Source organism: Papio anubis, chromosome 12 (assembly GCF_008728515.1).
Source record: "Papio anubis isolate 15944 chromosome 12, Panubis1.0, whole genome shotgun sequence".
Taxonomy (NCBI): domain Eukaryota; kingdom Metazoa; phylum Chordata; class Mammalia; order Primates; family Cercopithecidae; genus Papio; species Papio anubis.
This window is the reverse complement of record NC_044987.1, coordinates 69,332,225-69,350,671: the sequence shown is the minus strand read 5'-3', so window position 1 is coordinate 69,350,671 and position 18,447 is coordinate 69,332,225. Positions and strand designations below refer to the sequence as shown.

At 38.3% G+C, this 18,447-nt stretch overlaps 1 protein-coding gene across 8 annotated transcripts in view; it reads left to right on the top strand.

Moving 5' to 3' along the window:
* SBF2 (SET binding factor 2) overlaps positions 1 to 18,447 on the top strand; it is a 517,824-nt gene that overhangs the window by 291,139 nt on the left and 208,238 nt on the right. For all 8 annotated transcript variants that reach the window (XM_003910236.3, XM_017948646.1, XM_009186612.2 and 5 more), the window contains 4 exons: positions 1,342 to 1,419; positions 2,270 to 2,383; positions 2,835 to 2,963; positions 5,755 to 5,853. In XM_003910236.3, the coding sequence (XP_003910285.3) occupies positions 1,342 to 1,419; positions 2,270 to 2,383; positions 2,835 to 2,963; positions 5,755 to 5,853 (420 nt within the window). The remainder of the gene's footprint in view (positions 1 to 1,341; positions 1,420 to 2,269; positions 2,384 to 2,834; positions 2,964 to 5,754; positions 5,854 to 18,447) is intronic.

Sequence of the window (18,447 nt, the reverse complement as noted above, 5' to 3'; positions counted from 1 at the left end):
AAGAAATAGGAGCATAATGTATCGTCAAACTAGGACCAAAAAGAAACTACATTTCATGGATGATTGGGAACATCAACACACAAGCATATAAGCTTTGTTTCATTAGTAAATAATTATAATCAAATGGCAACACTATACTTAAACTGTGTAATAACAATGGATTATTTTATAGACACCAAAATATTTTGTGCTGTGCTTGTGATTCAATGACTTGAACTGCCAATATTTTAGTGTTGTCTTTAAGTGTTGTTTTGAGTCTTTTGGTCTGTTCTCAGCATACCATCAAAAACCTTAGTATTTGAAAATGATTCTGCAAGGAGAAAATTTGCTACATACTGATACAATTTCATCTTCTCTGTGTAAGTCCTACACAGGCCCTTCTTTCCCAGCTGCTCCCCAACCTGCTTTCCTTCAAAGCTTAACTCAAATGTTACTTTATTTTTTGTTTAGTTTTCCCTAAGTTGAATTAATTATGCTTTACATTTCACATATTGCACTTTATATATTTTAGCACTTTTGTGACATGGTTTTATACTTTTACCTGTTTAGACTGCAAAGTTCAAAATCTTATTTTCTTTCTCCTCAGTAATTTTTTTTTTTTTTTTTTTTTTTTTTGAGACAGAGTCTTGTTCTGTCGCCCAGGCTGGAGTGCAGTGGTGCGATCTCAGCTCACTGCAACCTCCGTCTCCCAGGTTCAAGCTATTCTGCTTCAGCCTCCCAAGTAGCTGGGACTACAGGCATGTGCCACCATGCTGAGCTAATTTTTGTATTTTCACTAGAGACAGGGTTTCACCATGTTGGCCCGGCTGGTCTCGAATTCCTAACCTCAAGTGATCCACCCACCTTGCCCTCCCAAAGTGCTGGGATTACAGGCATGAGCCACTGCACCTGGCCTCTCCTCAGTAATTTTTCATTACACTTAGAACATAAAAACAAGCAGCTGTTTTTAAAAATTCAGCTATATAGATTATTCCCTTACCAGACATGACTACTATTTTATAGTTTAGTGTATTTTTTTTTTCAGAACTTTTCATTCTCATTTCTCTCTCTCTCTCTCTCTCTCTATATATATATATACCTATGTAGATTTAGGGTTTATTTTGTTTTATTTTCAAATAAATTAGACCATACTATGTGTATTTTTCTAGAACATGTTTCAACTGAATATTTTGTCTTGGAGATCTTTCTACAGTGGTACATATAGAACTACCCCAGCTAATTGAATTGTATTAATGGAGGGAATATATTATAATTCATATGCTGACATTTTCATCTTAATGTCCCAATAATAGATTTCATTGATATTAAGATATTTTACATAACAAAACTTTTTTGCTTTAGATTTTACACCCAGATTTGGAAGTAGCAGATCATGCTTTTCCTCCTCCACGAACAGCTTTATCCCACTCAAAAATGCTGGTAAGAAGTTTAATATTTACATTTAATGCTGTTGAAGAGAGCTGTTCTTTTATTTGTAGGGTTTTTAAAGAAGCTAAGTGAAGTTAGAGTTAGATGGACAGCAGAGTAAAAAGTGCCCAAAACTAGAAATTAAGAGACTTGCCACTGACTGTCCTTATGTCCTTCTCAAGAAGGAGGCACAGGGAAGCACACTGGGCAACAGGCCACTAGGGCTAAGACTGTTGCCCTGAGGAGGCATGAGTTAAGTGTAGGACAGAAAATCAGAGCCTAGATTATAGCCTGGAAAACTGTGCCAAGCATCAAATTGAAACAGCCAGGCAAGGATTAAAAACAGAAGAGATGCTTACAAAAATGGATATAAAGAATGTTGGTTATAGGAGAGAATCAAGTTTGAAGAGTGTGTGGATGGAAATAGTTCCAATTAGAAGCCATAGAAGGTTATATATATAACAGAGGCCCCTTTTTTATTTTGCTCAGTGCATTTCTTAGCAGTGGGTTTTGTAACCAATAAGGAACCTCAGGGAGCTGAACACATATACTTAAGCATTCTTGACCTTCATTTCCTGATCAATTAAGTAAGGCATTGACTAACAGAATCTGTCAGTTTTCTTACAGTTCTAAACTGTGATTCCAATAAAAGCTGGATTAAATACAGTCTTAAGAGTTTTTTCTTCTTATATTTGTCTTATATTTGGTTGTGACTGTAATTGTTTTGGTGCATATAAAAATCAAAGGACTTGGGATATATGCCAAAGGTCCTTGGGATATATGAAAAGGTCACCTTTTTGACTCGATATTTCATTTGTTTTTAAAAAGTTAAATTACCTAACCTTTCTTCTTATATTTTTAGGATAAAGAGGTGCGAGCAGTTTTCCTTAGATTATTTGCACAACTCTTCCAAGGATATAGATCCTGCCTGCAACTTATAAGAATTCATGCAGAGCCAGTAATACATTTCCACAAAGTAAGATATAGAGTACTGTATTGTGTCTGTCCAAGAAATATATTCTAATTTAATAAAACTACTTGATTTTTTTTTCCTAGCCATTTATTTTGACCTTGATTTATCAAATGTGATTATTTAAAATCTCTATGTGGTTAGATATTGGTTCTTAATAATAATATGGAATTCACATACTGTCTTAGAATATGTTAACTTTAAATCAATTTTTCTTTTAAAATTGAATGTTAATTTCTGATTTCTTCTCCTAACATGGAGACAGATTCATTTTTATTCTTTTCAATATATGTAGTATTTCAGAATAACTCTCTTTGAGAGAAATGTATTTTATGACAACACATATTTATACATGAAGGGATTTATATAGGCCTTGCTCTTTTTATTGTATTTTTGTTTTGACCATTTGTCCATTACCAAGTGATAAATTATTATTTCACGTTTTCTTTTTTCACAGACAGCATTCTTGGGGCAGCGTGGTTTGGTCGAGAATGATTTCCTCACTAAAGTACTCAATGGAATGGCATTTGCAGGTTTTGTTTCAGAAAGAGGTCCTCCTTATAGATCTTGTGATCTCTTTGATGAGGTATAGTTCTTATTAAATGAAGGCATTATTTATAGACATAATTAGACTAGTAGTTAAAAGCAAAAAGTAACATTTTTCATATTTATATAGTCATATATAAATTAGGTATTAATCCCAATGTTATTTATTATGCTTATCAAATCTCGATATTTTAATGTGGATTATAAAAATTACCAAAAAAATTATAAGATGCCTTGAAAGTACATATAATTTTTGAACAACTGAATTTTAATTAATTGAACAATGTACACTACTCAGGTGATGGGTGCACCAAAATCTCAGAATTCACCACTATATAATTCATCCATGTAACTGAAAACCACTCATACTCCAAAAACTATTCATATTTTAAACTATTATATTTTAAAAAATAGTTGATTAAAATCTTTTTGAAAAGGTAACAGTGATTGTATAAATAGAACTCTTATTTTTAAAGGCCCTAATACAGTAATTCTTTTGTCAGTGTTATAGGGAGAAAGCTCTAATTTGAAGCTAAGATAGCTGAAATTACTTCAAACTGGAGTTACATTTGGTCTATCAGAATCATAGAGCCATAGTTTAAGTTTGTGGCATTCTCACTAATCAATTTTCAACTCTTCTCTACCTGTCTTAGGAGACATTAAATATATGGAAAACAGATTTCTGTCTCTGTCTTCAAGGAATTAGCCATATAAAGGGAGAAATAGGGCAGATGTGACTCAAAATAAGAATGCTATTTGCATTTATTGTGCTCTTTTTTAAAAGCACCTTTCCATTTATCATTTAACTCTATATTCACAGCAGCCCACTCTGGTGGGTAGAACAAGAATATTATTCTCATTTCAGTTTTTGAAAGAGTACTATATTAGAACCAAAAATCTAAAAAGTTTCTTGATATCTATAAAAAAACCACATTCCTAGATCCCAAGATATTGGAGAATCGTGATAGTGGTCATGTTTTGCCTCTGGTGATTTTCTTTTATATAGGGAAGGTAGGAATGAAGGTCTTAAATATCTTTGGTTCAGAGGAGAAGGATCTTTTTTTTTTTTAAAGATAGTGAAGTATTCACAGGTAAGAATTTTTAAAGAAGAGGCACATGTTTTAGTTCTGTGTAGAATATGTTTACTGCATCAGATGCTTTAATTAATAACACAAAGCATATGAAGATTTAGGAAACATCCTGAGGTGGACAATTTTTTGTAATCAATTATTGGTCATTGATTCTCTAATACTACATATAACATGATTGGTTATTGATTCTACTAACATATCAGCCTTTAGATTCTGTACTAAGTTCATAACATAATATTTTATGGGTTTAAAATAGATGGTCTCCAAGGTCTTTTCTAGCACCTACATTTTGTTAGTCTTTGAAGCTTTATGAATAGTAACATTGGTTTATATATTCTCTCTTTTCTATTCAAATTTATCTTCCTCTGACAGCTTCATCACAACTAAAAAGCAAGGTTACTTACAGAAAACTTACTTGCCACAGCCTCTATTTTGTAGGTCTTTCCCGTGCTTGGAGTGCCCTCCTCTGTTCTTCATGCTCTGCTCTTATCTCACCACCTCTTCCAAACTCTCCCAAAGTCATTGACTCTGAGAGCCACTCGACTGCGTTAGGCTTCATTTTATGTCTCTAACTTTATGTGCTAACTTATTTTTTATTTATTTATTGTTTATACAAATATACTCTAGATTGGAAACAATGATAAACCAAGGTTCCTATTGGGTCACCCATTAGTGTTCATCCAGTTCTCTGTTTGGCCTACAGTGGTGACTTTGGGTGTCTTACTTTTATTACTTGACTACCAGTGAATCATATGTATATATCAGTCAAGAGCCTAAGAAAAATGAACCATCAGAACTAACTAATTTCTCATTCTACCCTCTTTGGCCATTTGCCTGGGAATGCTTTGGTAGAAAAATAGCATTTGCTCCTGGGAAAGTGATCCTTGTTTTCACTTAGCCTAGGGCAGTCTACCACAATGGGGTATTACGGGGGCTTTGAGAGGCAGCTTGCATTGTGCATGGCCTTGTCCTCACACTCCCATCAGCTAGATGTCTTAGAATGAAAAGAATGTTTGCCCTTGATCATCTTTCTGAATCCTAGCCTAGAATAGGTAAGCCATAGTTTTATATGCCTATGCAGCGAATCTATTAGTTCCTAGAAGAATCCTGTATTGTACCTTTTTATTTTTATTGTCCATCTATTTACCCTCCACAATTTTTTTTCCTGTCAGCCTTCTTTTCTTTACCCTAAGTATACAGACTCACACAGTTCTCCCAGTAAATTAGTTAATAAAGAGATAGTTTGAGACTAGAAGGAATCTAAAGGCCATTTTGTTCTTCCATCTTATTTTAGAGATGAGAAAACTGAAGCTCAGGAGTTTAAGTGCCTTGTCCCAGATCACACACTATCAGCAGAGCTAGGACTAAAGTCTGAGCATCCTGACTTGGACATTTGGTTCATGTTTTGTGAGTTAAGGAAGTGTTTAGACACTTTCTAACTGTCTGAATTTCTCTGACTGAGGCCTGGGGAATGACAGGGTCTCTCTGAGTTCCAGAAATGACTTTTCCCTAGAAGAAATAGGGCCCTAAATCCTCAGGGAGGGACCACTATACAATTCAAGGGTTTGATTGACCCTGTAACCCCAGAATGGAGGTGAAACCCCAAAACCTAAAATATTTTGTTTTAAAAATAATGTATATGTTGGATTTTTTTGGCTTGCAAATTGTATGAAATTATCACAGTTTTTGAATTTGGCATATTTTGGAATTGATGTTTTGCCTTTTGATTCTTTTTCCTAGTTGGTAGCCTTTGAAGTAGAGAGAATTAAAGTTGAAGAAAATAGCCCAGTGAAGATGATAAAGCATGTCAGAGAACTTGCTGAGCAACTATTCAAAAATGTAAGTAAGTATATTTATTTAGACAGTCATTAATTTTATTTATTTATTTATTTTATTTTATTTTTCCATAAGTTATTGGGGTACAGGTGGTATGTGGTTACATGAGTGAGTTCTTTAGTGGTGATCTGTGAGATTTTGGTGCACTCATCACCCAAGCAGTATACACTGTACCATATTTGTAGTCTTTTATCCCTCGCCTCCCTCCCACTCTTCCCCCCAAGTCCCCAAAGTTTATTGTATCATTCTTATGCCTTTGTGTCCTCATAGCTTAGCTCCCATGTATCAGTGAGAACATATAATGTTTGGTTTTCCATCCCTGAGTTACATCACTTAGAATAATAGTCTCCTATCTCATCCAGGTTACTGTAAATGCTATTAATTCATTCCTTTTCATGGCTGCGCAATGTATGTATGCATATATATATATATATATATATATATATATGGCACAGTTTCTTTATCCACTTATCGATGGGCATTTGGGTTGTTTCCATGGTTTTGCAATTGTGAATTGTGCTGCTATAAACATGCATGTGCAAGTATCTTTTTCGAATAATGACTTCCTTTCCTCTGAGTAAAACCCCCTAGTGTGATTGCTCGATCAAATGGTAGTTCTACTGTTAGTTCTTTAAGGAATCTCCACACTGTTTTCCATAGTAGCTGTACTAGTTTATGTTGACACCAGCAGTGTAGAAGTGTTCCTCGTTCACCACATCCACTCCAACATCAACTGTTTTTTGATCTTTTGATTATGGCCATTCTTGCAGGAGTAAGATGGTATCGCATTATGGCTTTGATTTGCATTTCCCTGATCATTAGTGATGTTGAGCATTTTTTCATATGTTTGTTGGCCATTTGTATATCTTCTTTTGAGAACTGTCTGTTCATGTTCTTAGTCCACTTTTGGATGGGATTGTTTTTTTCTTACTGATTTGTTTGAGTTTATTATAGATTCTGCATAGTAGTCTTTTGTCAGATGTATAGATTGTGAAGATTTTCTCCCACACTGTGGGTTGTCTGTTTACTCTGCTGACTGTTCCTTTTGCTGTGCAAAAGCTGATTAATTAGGCCCCAGTTATTTATCTTTGTTTTTATTGCGTTTGCTTTTGGGTTCTTGGTCATGAAATCCTTGCCTAAGCCAATGTCTAGAAGGGTTTTTCCAGTGTTCTAGAATTTTTATAGTTTCAGGTCTTAGGTTTTAAGTCCTTAATCCATATTGAGTTGATTTTTGTATAAGGTGAGAGATGAGGATCCAGTTTCATTCTCCTACATGTGGCTAACCAATTATCCCAGCACCATTTGTTGAAAAAGATGTCCTTTCCCCACTTTATGTTTCTGTTTTCTTTATTGAAGATCAGTTGGCTGTAAGTGTTTGGGTTTATTTCTGGGTTCTCTATTCTGTTCCATTGGTCTATGTGCCTGTTTTCATACCAGTACCATGCTGTTTTGGTGACTATGGCCTTATAGTATAGTTTGAAATCAGGTAGTGTGATGCCTCCAAAGTTGTACTTTTTGCTTAGTCTTGCTTTGGCTATGTGGGCTCTTTTTTGGTTCCATATGAATTTTAGAATTGTTTTTTCTAATTCTGTGAAGAATGATGATGGTATTCCGATGGGGATTGCATTGAATTTGTAGATTGCTTTTGGTGGTATGGTCATTTTCACAATATTGGTTCTACCCATCCACGAGCATGGGATGTGTTTCCATTTGTTTGCATCGTTTATTATTTTTTTCAGCCGTGTTTTGTAGTTTTCCATGTAGAGGTCTTTCGACTCCTTTGTTAGGTATTTTACTAAGTATTTTAACTTTTTTGCAGCTATTGTAAAGGGGTTGAGTTCTTGATTTGGTTCTCTGCTTGGTCGCTGTTGGTTTATAGAAGAGCTTCTGATTTGTGTACATTAATCTCGTATCCGGAAACTTTGCTGAATTCTTTTATCAGTTCTAGGAGCTTTCTAGAGGAGTCCGTAGGGTTTTCAAGGTAAATGATTATACCATCAGCAAGCAGTGACAGTTTTAGTTCCTCTTTACCGATTTAGATGCCCTTTATTTCTTTCTCTTGTCTGATTGTTCTGGCTAGGACTTCCAGTACTGTGTTGAAAAGGAGTGGTGAGAGTGGTTATCCTTGTCTTGTTCCAGTTCTCAGAGGGAATGCTTTCAACTTTTCCCCATTCAGTATTATATTGACTGTGGGTTTGTTATAGATGGCTTTTATGACATTAAGGTATGTCCCTCATATGCCAGTTTTGCTGAGAGTTTTAATCATAAAGGGATGCTAAATTTTGTCCAGTGCTTTGTATCTATTGAGATGATCATGTGATTTTTGTTTTTAATTCTGTTTATATGGTGTATCACATTTACTGATATGTACGTTAACCTATCCCTGCATCCCTGGTATGAAACCCACTTGATCATGGTGGATTATCTTTTTGATATGTTGTTGGATTTGGTTAGCTAGTATTTTGTTACGGATTTTAGCATCTGTGTTCATCAAGGATATCAGTCTGCAGTTTTCTTTTTTTGGTTATGTCCTTTCCTGGTTTGGGTATTAGGGTGATGCTGGCTTCATACAATAAATTAGGGAGAGTTCCTTCTTTCTGTGTCTTGTGGAATAGTGTCAAAAGGATTGGTACCAATTTTTCATTGAATGTCTGATAGAATTCTGCTGTGAATCCATCTGGTCCTCGACTTTTTTTTGTTGGTAATTTTTAAATTACCATTTCAGTCTTGCTGCTTGTTATTGGTTTGTCCAGGGTATCTAATTCTTTCTGATTTAAGCTAGGAGGGTTGTATTTTTCCAGGAATTTATTAGTCTCTTCTAGGTTTTCTAATTTATGTGTGTAAAGGTGTTGCCTTGAATGATCCTTTGTATTTCAGTGGTGTCAGGTGTAATATCTCCAGTTTCATTTCTTAGTGAGATTATTTGAATTTTCTGTCTTCTTTTCTTGGTTAATCTTGCTAATGGGCTATCAATTTTATTTATCTTTTCAAAGAACTAGCTTTTTGTTTTATTTATCTTTTGTAAATTTTTTGTTTCAATTTCATTTAGTTCTGCTCTGATCTTGGTTATTTCCTTTCTTCCGCTGGGTTTAAATTTGGTTTGTTCTTGTTTCTCTGGTTCCTTGAGGTGTGACCTTAGATTGTCTGTTTGTGCTTTTTCAGCCTTTTTGATGTAGGCATTTAGGGCTATGAACTTTCCTCTTAGCACCGCCTTTGCTGTATCCCAGAGGTTTTGATAGGTTGTGTCATTATTATCATTCAGCTCAAAGAATTTTCTAATCTCCATCTTGATTTCGTTTTTGACTGAATGCTCATTCAGGAGCAGGTTATTTAAATTCCAGGTATTTGCATGGTTTTGAAGGTTCCTTTTGGAGTTGATTTCCAGTTTTATTCCACTGTGGTTTGAGAGAGTGCTGGATAAAATTTCAGTTTTCTTAAGTTTATTGAGGCTTGTTTTATGGTCTATGATATGGTCTATCTTGGAGAAAGTTCCATGCACTGTTGAATAGAATGTGTATTCTGCGGTGGTTGGATGAAATGTTCTGTATATATCCGTTAACTCTGTTTGTTCCAAGATATAGTTTAAATGCATTGTTTCTTTGTTGACTTTCTGTCTTGAGGACCTGTCTAATGCTGTCAGTGGAGTATTGAAGTCCCCCACTATTATTGTGTTGCTGTTTATCTCATTTCTTAAGTCTATTAGTAATTGTTTTATAAATTTGGGAGCTCCAGTGTTAGATGCATATATGTTTAGGATTGTGATATTTTCCTGCTGGAGAAGGCCTTTTACCATTATATACTGTGCCTCTTTGTCTTTTTTAACCACTGTTGCTTTACAGTTTGTTTTGTCTCATATAAGAATAGCTTACCCAGCCAGGCATGGTGGCTCACGCTTGTAATCCCAGCACTTTGGGAAGCGGAGGCAAGAGGATCTCCTGAGGTCAGGAAATTGAGACCAGCCTTGCCAACATGGTGAAACCCCATCTCTACTAAAAATACAAAAATTAGCCAGGCATGGTGGCAGGCACCTATAATCCCAGCTATTTGGGAGGCTGAGGCAGGAAAATCACTTGAACCTGAGAGGCAGAGGTTGCAGTGAGCCAAGATTGCACCACTGTACTCCAGCCTGAGTGTCAGACCAGATTCTATCTCAAACAAAACAAAACAAAACAAAAACAACTAAAAAGAATAGCTACCCCTGCTTGCTTTTGGTGTCCATTTGCATGACATGCCTTTTTCTACTCCTTTACCTTAAGTTTATGTGAGTCCTTATGTGTTAGGTGAGTCTCCTGAAGGCAGCAGATGGTTGGTTGTTGAGTTCTTATCCATTCTTCAGTTCTGTATCTTTTAAATGGAGCATTCAGGTCGTTTACATTCAGTGTTAGTACTGAAATGTGAGGTACCATTGCTTTCATCATGCTCTTTGTTGCCTGTGTGCTTTGGTTTTTTGTTTTTGCTTTTTAACTTGTGTTTTTGTTTTATAGGTCCTGTGTGATTTATGCTTTAAAGAGGTTCTGTTTTGATGTGTTTCCTGGATTTGTTTCAAGATTTAGAGCTCCTTTTAGCAGCTCTTGTAGTGGTAGTTTGGTAATGGTGAATTCTTTCAGCATTTGTTTGTCTGAAAAATGACTTTCTTTTGTATATGATGTTTAGTTTTGCTGGATACAAAATTCTTGGCTGATAATTGGTTTGAGGAGGCTGAAGATAGGGCCCCAATCTCTTCTAGTTTGTAGGGTTTCTGCTGAGAAATCCACTGTTAATCTGATAGGTTTTCCTTTATAGGTTACCTGTTGCTTCTGTCTCACAGCTCTTAAGATTCTTTCCTTCATCTTAACTTTGAATAACCGGATGACAATGTGCCTAGGTGAAGATCTTTTTGTGATGAATTTCCAGGTGTTCTTTGTGCTGCTTGTATTTGGATGTCTGGGTCTCTTGCAAGGCCGGGGAAGTTTTCCTCGATTATTCCCCCAAATATGTTTTCCAGGCTTTTAGAATTCTCTTCTTCCTCAGATACAGCGATTATTCTTAGGTTTGGTCGTTTAACATAATCCCAGACTTCTTGGAGGCTTAGTACATATTTTCTTTTTTTTTTTTTTTTTTTTGAGACGGAGTCTCGCGCTGTGTCACCCAGGCTGGAGTGCAGTGGCGCGATCTCGGCTCACTGCAAGCTCCGCCTCCCAGGTTCAGGCCATTCTCCTGCCTCAGCCTCCGAGTAGCTGGGACTACAGGCGCCCGCCACCACGCCCGGCTAGTTTTTTGTATTTTTAGTAGAGACGGGGTTTCACCATGTTAGCCAGGATGGTCTCGATCTCCTGACCTCGTGATCCGCCCGCCTCGGCCTCCCAAAGTGCTGGGATTACAGGCTTGAGCCACCGCGCCCGGCCTCATATTTTCTTACTCTTTTTTTTTTTTTTTTTTTCTTTGTCTTTGTTGGATTAGGTTAATTCAAAGACCTTGTCTTCCAACTCTGAATTTCTTTCTTCTACTTGTTCAATTCTATTGCTGAGACTTTCCAGAGCATTTCCCATTTCTAAAAGTGTGTCCAAAGTTTCCTGAATTTTTTATTGTTTTCTCTTTAAGCTATCTATTTCCATGAATATTTCTTCCTTCACTACTTGTATCATTTTTTGGATTTCCTTGCATTGGGCTTTGCCTTTCTCTGCTTCCTCCCTGATTAGTTTAATAACTAACCTGCTGAGTTATTTTTCAGGTAATCGAGGATTTCTTCTTGGTTTGGGTCCATTACTAGTGAACTAGTGTGATTTTTGGGGGGATGTTGAAGAGCCTTGTTTTATCATATTACCAGGGTTGGTTTTCTGATTCCTTCTCATTGGGGTAGACACTGTCAGAGGGAAGGAAGGTCTAGGGCTGAAGGCTGTTGTTCAGATTATTTTGTCCCACAGGGTGTTCCCTTGATGTAGTACTCTCCCTCTTTTCCTATGGATGTGACTCCCTGTGAGCCGAACTGCAGTGATTGTTGTCCCTCTTCTGGGTCTAGCCACCCAGCGAGTCTACCCGGCTCCAGGCTGGTACTGGGGATTGTCTGCACAGAGTCCTGTGATGTGAACCGTCTATGGGTCTCTCAGCTGTGAATACCAATGCCTGTTCTGGTGGAGGTGGCAGAGGGTGCAGTGAACTCCCTGAGGGCCCTTAGCTTTGGTGGTTTAATGCTCTATTTTTGTTCTGATTGCCCTCCTGTCAGGAGTGGTGCCTTCCAGAAAGCATCAGCTGTACTAATGTGGAGAGGGACCAGCGGTGGGCGGGGCCCTTGAACTCCCAAGATTATATGCCCTTTGTCTTCTGCTATGAGGATGGATAGGGAAGGACCATCAGGTTGGGACGGAGCTAGACCTGTCTGAGCTCAGGTTCTCTTTGGGCAGGTCTTGCTGTGGCTGCTGTGGGGAATGGGGGTGAGATTCCCAGGTCACTGGAGTTGCGTACCTAGGGAGATTATGGCTGCCTCTGTTGAGTCATGCAGGTTGTCAGGAAAGTGGGGGGAAACCAGCAGGCACAAGCCTCACCCAGCTCCCACGCAAACGGAAGGGCCAGTTTCTCTCCCACTGTGCCCCCCAGTAGCCCTGAGTCTGTTTCCAGGTGGAGGGCAAGATGGGCTTGAAAACTTACCTGAGGCTATCCGCCTCCCAGCTGTGAAAGAAAAGTGCTTAAGTTCTTCCCCTGCCTGTGAAGTCTGTAACCCGGGTTTTCATCCCCCACAACCCCCGGGGCTTCTCACCCCATTTAAATAGTTACAAAGTTCAACCAAAGAATTCCTTCTCAGCCGCGCGCGGTGGCTCACGCCTGTAATCCCAGCAGTTTGGGAGGCTGAGGCGGGCGGATCACAAGGTCAGGAGATCGAGACCACGGTGAAACCCCGTCTCTACTAAAAATACAAAAAATTAGCTGGGCGCGGTGGTGGGCGCCTGTAGTCCCAGCTACTCAGGAGCCTGAGGCAGGAGAATGGCGTGAACCCGGGAGGCGGAGCTTGCAGTGAGCCGAGATCGCGGCACTGCACTCCAGCCTGGGCGACAGAGCGAGACTCCCTCTCAAAAAAAAAAAAAAGAAAAGAAAAAGAATTCCTTCTCCCTGTGGAGTTTTACCCTCCACTCCTCTGGCCACCCTCCCGAGGGATCCCTGTGGTGCCAGGCAGGAATGGGCTGCTTTGGGACCCAGCGAGCTTCCAGGGCCTTTCTGCTGCTTTCTCTACCCCTGTATTTCGCTTGGCTCTCTAACTTGACTCAGCTTTAGGTAAACCGAAACTTCTCTCACAAACAGACCTTCAGCTTCTCCACCGTGTGTTCAGGAGAGGAGGGTCTCCCTTTCCCACTTACGCAGTTGGGGCACTCACAGTATTTGGGGTGTGTCTCGAATCCCGCAGGAGCAGTCCACTTCCTTCCGAGGGTCTCTGGGTCCTCTCCGGATTGCTGGTTTGTTCTTGCAGTTGGTCTGGAGCTAAAACTCACAATGCAAGCCTCCACATGCTGCTCTATCTGGAGCTGCAATCTAGTCCTACCTCTCATCTGCCATGATCCCCTCTCTTTAGACAGTCATTAATTTTTAAAATATACTATTAAAGTATTTTGTTGACAGAACTAGAAAGCTTCCTCTTTCTGTGATAGATTTTTTGCTCTAGATTGTAAATTATGAGATATTACAGTTGATACTGTATATCAAAATAGACCACATTTTTCAAAGTAATTTTCCTGTCAATCAGTGTGTTATGAAAACATGTTAGTCACAGTTTTTTCAGTTTGTCATTTGCCCTCATTATGGTTTTTATTTGGGTCTCTTGTAAGACATAAAGGTGAGACTCACTGGAGACCAGAACCACCTCAAACAGAACTGACCAGTGTGCTCTGCTTTGGCTTGGTACGGTGGTTGTCAGCTGGATTAGGAGTTGCATTGTTTTGAACAGAGAGGGAGCGAAAAGCTGAAAGAAAAATAGCAAATTGGGAAGTGACCACAGAAACACAAGGATGAAAATATTCCATGGATAGAGGAAATGCAATAAGTTAAAAGGATTCGGATGTGGTAAAATGTGAAATAACTATTTGAACACCAGGAAAGAAAAGAGCCTAAAATGACAGAGATTATATTCATATGGAAAAATGGATTTGGGCTCATGAGTGTTCCTTATTTCTCCTGCTGTGGAGCTTTCAGTCCTAAGAAAAGTAAAGTAAGTGGGAACTGTAGTCCTCCAGGGAAAAGTTGAGGGAAGATTTAATTTTTTTTCATTATGGTTAGATTCTGACTTTAATTTAGTAAGCAAAAAAATATTCTGGAAGACAGAAATGTAACATTCTATACTGTTTCTAATCTAAACATTGTCAAAGTAGAAATTTTCTTTTAATTTGTGGTTCTAACATATACTTTATCTGTATAGCAAATAACTGCTGCAAAGACAACTCAACCAATCTAAAATTAGAGCCATATCATTGATTTAAATAGAGTATTGGCATCCAAAGATTAAAATACAGTAATGGTTATACATTTTCTCATTAGTCTTTTCATAAGGGAAATGTAGAATTGAACATTAAAATCTTACTAATAAGATGGTGGTTATTGACTGTATACCTCTTGAAAAAAATAAGAGATTATAAATCAAGTAAACTTTTATTTTTGCCTATTTCAAACATTTTTAAAATAATTTCAAGTTTTATTTTAGATTTAGGGGCCACATGTACAGATTTGTTAGCTGGGCTTAGTGTGTGATGCTGAGATTTAGGGTACGATTGATGGCATCACCCAGGTACTGAGCAGAGTACCCAGTAGTCACTTTTCACCCCCTTTCCCCACTCCTTTCCTCCCCTGTCTAGTAGTCCTGAGTGTCTATTGTTACCAGCTTTAATGAGTACCACTTTCTTAGCTTCTGGGGAAGATGTAATTTTAAGGAAATAGTGAAGAAGAATTCAGGGTCAGTATCTTGACCGGCAACAGGTGTTGTTTAATTTAGTGATTTGACTAGATGGACCTTTTTGGACACTGGATTATCAGTCAGTGCTTTGTCACATTCATTTGAAATTTGAGAACCAATTGGATACAAGCAGGGATACTTTTAAAAATGCCTTTTTAAATGTTATTCCATTATTTCTGAGTTTTAAGTTCTACATTTAGAATGTGATCTTTCTTTGAGGGAATATATACTTTTTTGAAAGAGAACAACATAAAGTTCAGAGGTTTCATATTAAAACAAAAAATCCATCTTTTATTAATTATGCTTATCTAAATTTTGGTAAATAGAAAATTCTTAAGTTCTGTTTTATCAATTGCTAGTGGTTCGTTATAAATTCTGGAAATAGATATAGTCTGCCTGTAATATTAAGGGAACAGTAATATTACTAACACATGCAGAAATCATTAGCCATAACGTTTCTTGTGCCTGTTAAAAGATGAATTTAGGCTGAGTGTGGTGGTTCATGCCTGTGATCCCAGCACTTTGGGAGGCCAAGGTGGGCGAATTGCTTGAGGTCAGGAGTTCAAGACCAGCCTGGCCAACATGGTGAAATCCTGTCTTTACTAAAAATACAAAAATTAGCCAGGCATGCTGGCACATGCCTATAATCCCAACCATTTGGGAGGCTGAGGCAGGAGAATTGCTTGAACCAGGAGGCAGAGGTTGCAGTGAGCCGAGATCACACCACCGCATCCAGCCTAGGTGACAGAGCAAGACTCTGTCTTGAAAAAAGAAAAAAAAATTACATGTGGTGATGGACACCTGTAGTCCTGCCTGTTCAGGAGACTGAGGTGGGAGGATTGCTTGAGCCCAGGAGTTCAGCCAAGGAGTTTGAGTTCTGCAGAAAGCTATGATTGAGCCACCGTACTCCAGCCTGGGCAACAGAGCAAGACCCTGTCTCAAAAAAAAAAAAAAAAAAAAAGATGAATTTAATTTCAATTTTAAATTACTTAACACAGAAGTACTTTAATTGACTGTTACTTGTAGATTATTGGCTTCTTTACTAAGAAGCAATACTTTCAGATTTCTAAATACATCACACGTTAAATCATAATATCGGTTTAGCAAAAGTATAAAGAAATTATTTTTCTGGCAACTTGCATACCAAGATCTGTTACTTAAATTTATTGACTGATCACTTTTTTTTTTTGAGACAGTGTCTTGCTCTGTCGCCCAGGCTGGAGTGCAGTGGTGCAGTCTCGGCTCACTGTACTCCACCTCCCAGGTTCACGCCATTCTCCTGCCTCAGCCTCCCTAGTAGCTGGGACTACAGGCGCCCGCCACCACGCCCGGCTAATTTTTGTATTTTTAGTAGAGACGGGTTTTCACCGTGTTAGCCAGGGTGGTCTCAATCTCCTGACCTTGTGATCCACCCACCTCAGCCTCCCAAAGTGCTGGGATTACAGGAGTGATCCACCACGCCCAGCCGGACTGATCACATTTTTAGTTGTTTGTAACTATGCCCAATATAATAAATGTGTTTCCTGATTAGTATACTGAAACTTAAAAAAGAAATCTGGTAGAATTCTGTTAGAAGGAAAACTTGTGTTGTGTGCTGGTCTTTGCCACTTATGGTGGCTGTGTAGAAGTAATTACAGCATGATCATCTGAGAAATTTTTGTTGACCTATTATAATAATAATATTGAGTTCATATATAAATATACTGCTTTTCTTTCCATGCCCAGCTGATAATGCAGGACTTGGCCCACTTTGGCTTTCAGAATCTTCAGTGTCTGCATGAGAGCACATTTAGCTACATTGTGTCAGGCATGGGATTAAGCACTTTACATACAATGATCTCTAATCCTCATGACAATGTAAGGCAAGTATCATTATCCCCATTTTAGTGGGGCTAATTGACTCAGAATCATATGACTCTTAAGTGATGAAATCCAGATTTTAAATTAGGAATTTTCATCTATTCATTTCCTAAGCCTGTATTCTTTCACTATAAGGCTGGATCATCTCCAATTGGAAAAAACAATGATGTTTGCAATAGTTGACTTTAGATGTTGTTCTTTTTGTTTGTTTGAGACAAGGTCTCACTCTGTTGCCCAGGCTGGAGTGCAGTGGCACAATCTCGGCTCACTGCAGCCTCGACCTCCTGGGCTCCAGCGATCCTCCAACCTCAGCCTCCTGAGTAGCTGGGACTACAGGCATATGCCACCATACCCAGCTAACTTTTTTTTTATTTTTTGGTAGAGACGGAGTTTTACCTTGTTGCCAAGGCTGATCTGGAACTCCTGGGCTCAAGGGATCCACTTGCCTCAGCCCAGGAGGTCGAGGCTTGAGCCCAGAAGGTTGAGGCTGCGTTGAGCCGAAGTCCTGCCACCACACTCCAGCCTGGGTGATAAAGTGAGACTCTGTCTCGAAAACAAAAACAAAAACACAGACTGTCTCTATCCTTTAAAACTGATGCTTCAAAAGTGAGCATCATGAAGTATTATTAAGAGATTGTATTACTAGGTAAGAGCCCTTCAAATATCTTCTACATTTCATGGACCTTATTGGAAATTTTTTTCACAATCTAATTATATTTCATTTAATTTAATAAATTCTATTCCTTAAGTACTTATTAGTGCCAGGCATTTTCTAGATACATAATTCTCCTAATATCCTTCAGAAAAGGATACACAGACATGACAAGTAAGAATTTGTGACTATCCCAGTGGATTGTCATTAGATTGTCTGAGATTCATTCTAGTGCTAAGATTCTGAAGTCCGTGATAAAATCATCATTCATGAAGTAAACACTTCATAAAGTTAAAAAGCAGAACATGACAGTAAAGTTACTTTCATAGGTTATGCAGGAAATTGGGGGAAGGGAGGCAGGATGGTGTCAATGCAAGGAAAATAATCCACATGGTTCTATTTTTAACTAGTCAGTCTTTTTTTTTTTTTTTAATCACATTTCTAAAATTCCCTTTTGGTAAGCAAGAACCAACCATATAATTTGACTCTTTCCTTATTATTGGGTTGGAATTGAGACCTGGTGATTCCATTCAGATGTTTGTAAATACTTTATTGCACTGAAGTCTGGTATGTGTATCTAGGCCCTCTTTTCATTTCCCTTTGAAGCACCTCAAAAATGTACCTTCATTTTGCAGTCTCTTCTCACCACTCCTTTGTATTGCTTTTTAGTGAGATTTCAGGAATGTGAGTAGGATGAATTGTAACTGAGCTTAGCTGCTCTTTTAGCTTTCTGGAGCTTCCCAAATAATTAAGAAAGGCATTTGGTGACTTTGGGGGAATGGTTTAGGTGGAAGGAAGGAGAAGGGAAGGACTAAATCCACTAGAGACAAACCTTGTAAGCATTGGCAGGGTTTATACCACAGAGATTATTGGCAACACATCTATGCAGCTTCTTTCCATTTCCAATTGATAATGTAGGGATTGACCTACTTTTTTGGCTTTCAGAATCTTCAGTGTCTGCATGAGAACACATTTAACTACTTCCCTGCCCTATCCCTATGATTCTTTTTTTTTTTTCTTAAAGAGATAGGGTCATGCCCTGTCACCCAGAAGGGAGTGCAGTGGCTTGATCATAGCTCATTACAACCTTGACCTCCTAGGTTCAAGCAATCCTCCTGCTTCAGCCTTCCTAGTAGCTGGGACTATAGGCACACACCACCATGCCTAGCTAACT